At 44.2% G+C, this 5,185-nt stretch overlaps 1 protein-coding gene across 1 annotated transcript; it reads right to left on the bottom strand.

Annotated features, from left to right (window-relative positions):
• Positions 1-408: 408 nt before the first annotated feature.
• LOC149362642 (uncharacterized) lies at positions 409-3,746 on the bottom strand. The gene is made up of 3 exons (XM_089573139.1): positions 3,615-3,746; positions 2,788-2,846; positions 409-725 (listed from the first exon to the last, which is right to left on the bottom strand). The coding sequence occupies exons 1-3, from the start codon at positions 3,649-3,651 to the stop codon at positions 540-542; spliced, it is 282 nt and encodes a 93-aa protein (XP_089429265.1). The 5' UTR covers positions 3,652-3,746; the 3' UTR covers positions 409-539.
• Between the last annotated feature and the right edge of the window lie 1,439 nt (positions 3,747-5,185).

Raw genomic sequence — 5,185 nt, 5'->3', positions numbered from 1 at the left:
GCAGTTTTTTTGTGCAAGGAGGATATGCAGTCTAGAATGTTCCGTCACGAAGTCCTAAATAGTCATATACAGCCCTATGATTAGCATTGCAGAACATATTCGTGAACAATGTACAGTCTTCGTCAAGAGTATTCAGGTCCAAGGCTTTTTGCTTAAGCAGCATAATGGAGCCATCACTGCACCGGTAAAGACAAAATGGCTTTGAAATTCTACCGGAAGGTTTCTACTGCACGCAGAATTCCTGCACGCTCGAATTTGCGTCTTCGTTACAGAAGAGCGCCAGAGAAAGCTCGTAATTTTATTAGGTCGAGATGGACCGTTTCCATTCGGATGGTATAGTTTCCAAGATGGACCGGGTACCATTTGGACGAGCAAGCATGCGGGGGCGGTAGGAATCACAGGCACAAATAGCGGTCAAAGCACACTTTATTTTGCTCATGTTTTCATTAGAGGACTTTAGAAAAGCCTCCTATATAGTGTAAGGTCACTGGAGTCGTATACCCCTTTATATTTCACGGCTGCATCGACTACTAGTGCCATCAAGTGGATGCCGCAGTTGTGGACTCCTCCGTTGAGTTCGAACCACCATCCGACGATTCCCCTTCGGACACTGTTGTGTTACCCCCGGAAGGAGAGGTTGAGTTACCGCTGCCGCTTGGCTCAGTGGTATTTCCGCCTCCGCTACCTTCGGTAGTGTTGCAGCCCATGGGTCCACCAGGAGGAGGCTTGAAGACACGAGAAATAAACATTTACAATTGGTGCGCACGTATCAGTGCAAGCGACAGAGAGCCTGAGCATGGCAGAAACGTATTAGCGTAGCCGTTCATCGGATTACCGGACGCCGGCTTCGGAGGCGCAGTGGCTCAGCCTCTGCCACCGCCTGTGCCACGTCAGCACACTAATACGCAAGCACCAATGCGTCTCCACTATGCTAAAACTCTCCGTTAATTCTGTTGCTATTGAAGTTGCTTTTGAAATTGTTTCTTTCTTCCATATCTCAAAACATACAGTTGTTTTCTCTTCCGCCATTTTTTATGCGTTTCAAGCGTCAGCACTTAAAGCCATGAGCCATTCGTTTTTTTAACCGGAATTAATAAATATATGCAGATAGTCCTGTCAATTATGTCATTCGTATCACTGCGATTCTTCGCGAATAGATATTAACTGCGAAAAATGACTTCAATTTTTCATCAGAAATAAAAATAGCCATAGCGGCTCGTATTCACAACAAAACTAAAATAGTCTTTTTTTTATATTTAGACCCTATAATGTTCTTCCAGAATTTTGAAATTTCCTCGAACCAGTGGTGCTGTAATGACGTCATAAGATTTTTAACGAGTGACGATAAGGTGCTGACTCCCGATACGTTTCGATAAGCACTAGTGTAAAGTTTATATCCCTGATTTGAATAAAAAGGATATTAACGCGCAAAAACAATGTTTTCGGAATTTTCATGCCCACCACTGAACAATTAGAGAACATAGAACCCAAAAGTTTGTTCCAGAAGCTTGAATGTTCTGAAGTAAACGGCAGGACGTCGATTAATTAAACTGTACTTGCTATGCACAGCCCTATTTCGACATCAAATATTTAAAGTCTACTATTCGAACTAGCATCTGTGACATATTCCCAAGAAGTATCCTACTACCACTGTTGTCTGATTTATATGTGTGACATCGCCAGCATGAAGTCTAATTCTAGATTCACAGTTTATTCCGAGGGCACTTCTTGGTTGACGTGCGGTAATACGTGTAGGAGTTTAGCCAGTTTACATAAACTAAACGGCTGTAATTATATTACCTTTAGGTTCACTACTTATTCTTCTCAGGGTAAAAATGCGGCGAATTTTTAGCTTATTTTCTGCCTTAAAGTTTAAAACTAAAGTCGTGTGTAATAGCGATGATCGAGTAATTATTATTATCTACCTGCACGTTTTCAGTTCCCTTCGAGTTCTAGCGTCTCCTACCAAAAAAAAAAAGAAAGTTGTTATTGAACCTTTCTTCATTTCTTCTAACGTAGCCTACTGAACACGAGTATCGGGCACCACAAAAAAAAACAAAGTGCAAAAAATGGCGGATGTTCAAAAAATGAGTTGCTCACTGTATGCCATTTGATGAACTTACGCACAACTGAGTCGTTTTCAACTTCAGATATATAGATAACATTCGAGCAGTTCCATGTTCAACGCCTGAACTGAGGACATCGAGGAGATATCCAGCTTTGCTTCACGCGGTGATTGTAATAAACATTTCTGCACTGCGCTAGAGCACGTTGGACATTGACATCACTCACGAGAAGATTTGGTTTGGTTTATGACGTTTAACGTCCCGAAGCGGGTTAGGCTATGAGGGGCGCCGTAGTGAAGGGTTCCGCAAAATTCCAACCACTTGGGGTTCTTCAACGTGCACTGACCTCGCACAGTACACGGGCCTGTAGAATTTCGCCTCCATCGAAATTCGGCCGCCGCGGCCGGGATCGAACCCTCGTCTTTCGGGTCAGTAGCCGAACGCCGTAACCACTAAGCTACCGCGGTGGGTCTCACGAGAAGGAACCCACAGGAAATGGTAACGTTTGAAATATCGGCTATTATGTTTCGAGGAATGAATGTGTAAACAAAACGTCAAAAACGGAAGTAATTCGTCCATCTGATACTCCTTTTATTGCGGTAGCGCCTACAAGCGTTCCAATGCCTCTGAAGATTAGGAATTGTTGTACATGGCTGAGCACTCGCTTACGTTTATTTAGATGTATAAAGACGACAGAGGTGGTCTGCTGGGCCATACTTACTGGGGGAGGGCGTCCCCAGCCTCCATGGTCGCCACCGCCGCCGTGGTGCGCGGCGGCAACTATGAGGAGTCGCAAGAGAGAGAAAGTTCTTAGACAAGACATACACTGCACAGTACTCACTGAAATTAAGACCGCTTTATTTCGGTAACCCTCGCATGCGAACCAATTGCTGACGCGGCAAGCTAAATATAATATTAAGTGACCCTATAACGAACCGCTTCTCTAGAACCGGCTTGCCACTCCCGAGAGACTTATTTGTGCCCGTCGTGATGAGTCCATGTCTTTTGCATTCTAAGACTGTGTCAGAATTTCTGGGTTGTCTTAGTAACGGCGGGCGCATTCTTCATGCGATATGAACTGCAAAAACCTTCAGCGTGCCTATTTGTTCAGCGAATTAATTACTGAGGCATCCTTCGCTTCTCTGGCCTGTCTTTATCAGATATTGCTGTGTGCCGCGATGTAATTTTTTTTTGTTCCTATTACGCAATGTCACTAAAAGTAACGATGCGTGCGATTTATGCCGACGTGGTAAGCAAGGGGCTGCTCAGCGCAAACATCGACAATGTACGAGCGACTTGTCCAACAACATGCACTGTTTTAAATAGGCTGCCTTGGTAGGGAGGGCCCGAATAAAGCACAACTGGTGAAGAGAAAGACGTTTGAAAGCCTCCGAACGGTTTGAAGGTTATACTGAAAGCAAGAATTACTGTACAAACCGATGCCGTATAACATACCTTCGCCTTAACAGATATTAAGGAGATATTTTGCCCATAAAAAAGCGCATTCTGAGACTAACAGCGAGAGAAAAAAAATGTTGAAATACTTGCCTACAATGACGACTATGAGAACACCAAGAGTCTTCATGGCGTGGGTGAGCTGAACCAAGCAAGACTTCAACTGCCGGTGCCATGTGCCAGATCAGCCTGGCTTTATATCTGGCGCGACCGCTTGCTTTTGCACACGCTTCATGCTGGGGCCACGTCATCATGACGCTGCCGCTCGCCCGGTCATGCGCATGCTACTGCGAATATGCATTGGCATCTCCGTTTGCAATAAGAGAATAAACGTCAATTCCAGAAACCACGTGTACCGTGGCAACAACATATTTGCACAGCCCTTATACGATTCGCGGAGCGCACAGCTTGCGAGCACTTTTTTTTTACCTGCAATAAAACTATATAAATTAAGTGCATGATAAATGTAAAACAAAAACGCGTGTGCGATGTTGTTTCCAGCGAAAAGGGTATATGTCGAAGCTCGGCGCAGATAAGCTGTTAGGCATAATGTAGTTGAAATATACATATAAAAAATGCGCCTGGATTCGACAGCCGTTGGCATGTACGCCAGCGTCAGAACGCCGGAGGTGGTGTTCAAAATAGGTGACTCATTCAAGGAAATTTTGACGGAAGACAGGCGTGAAGTGCTGGTCCGGTGCATCGCGCGTGTCTGCGGCTATATATTTCATGTTTCTTCTTTTAGGGGACTGCAAAGCCACTGAACGTGGAATATGTGCGCAACCATTTTGGAGGCATTAAATACGGCCTTTGTAACCTCTTGCGAGGCGAAGAATTTTGAGAGAGGGAATACCTTCCTACTAGCGAAAACAGTCAAGAAGGCAGAATTGAACTGTTTCAATAGAACAAGCGAGGGGCCCGAGTGCCCCAGTTATGATACAGTGCCGAACGACGCAAATTTGATACTGAAAAAGCGGCATTTTCCCGAAAGGTTTATGTACTTTGAGTTTATTGGAGGAAGTTGGATTCGAACGCTGATATGCATGAAAATATATCTGATGAATACGTCTGAGTCTCTCAGATGCAGAAGAATAAACATATGAAAAAACATGTCATAGTAGCTCCTGAGAACCTGGTAGAGCTCTCTGTAAGCACCCAGAAGGACAAGGTTCATTAGAAAGGACAAAGGATTCCGCGCACAACTAGAACTAAGGTGGATAGTCTTAAACTTAGAAAGAGGTTACTAAGGTACGACGTGACATAATGGCCAGTAGCGTGTCGCTCGACAACTCCAACATTTTGCCCCTCTCTTTCACTTTTATCTGAAAGCCGAAAATTGAAAGTGCATTCACGAAAGTATGCACTGCTTAGAAAAAAACACGCAGGAAGAGAAATTATTTGTTTTTCAGCAGCCGCACGGCAAGGGGCACATATTGTGCTCGGCAGAAGCGCTTGAGCATGATTCATTACCGAGCGCAGTAGAGAATGTTTGTGTAGTTTTTCATGCACACAAAGTGCTTTCATCCCGACCTAAAAATTTAGAAGACAGAGTAAGACTTGTTATCTTCGAAATATATTTCACAAGGTCAGCTGTGCGATACAGAATCGCAAAGGAAGGAAAATGTCGACGCGTTCCAGAATGAAAATGACGTTTCCGTGTCCAT

Source organism: Amblyomma mixtum, chromosome 2 (genome assembly GCF_055824585.1).
Source record: "Amblyomma mixtum isolate Tamu chromosome 2, ASM5582458v1, whole genome shotgun sequence".
Lineage (NCBI taxonomy): Eukaryota > Metazoa > Arthropoda > Arachnida > Ixodida > Ixodidae > Amblyomma > Amblyomma mixtum.
Note: the sequence above shows the minus strand (reverse complement) of the source record. Positions and strands in the feature narration are given on the sequence as shown.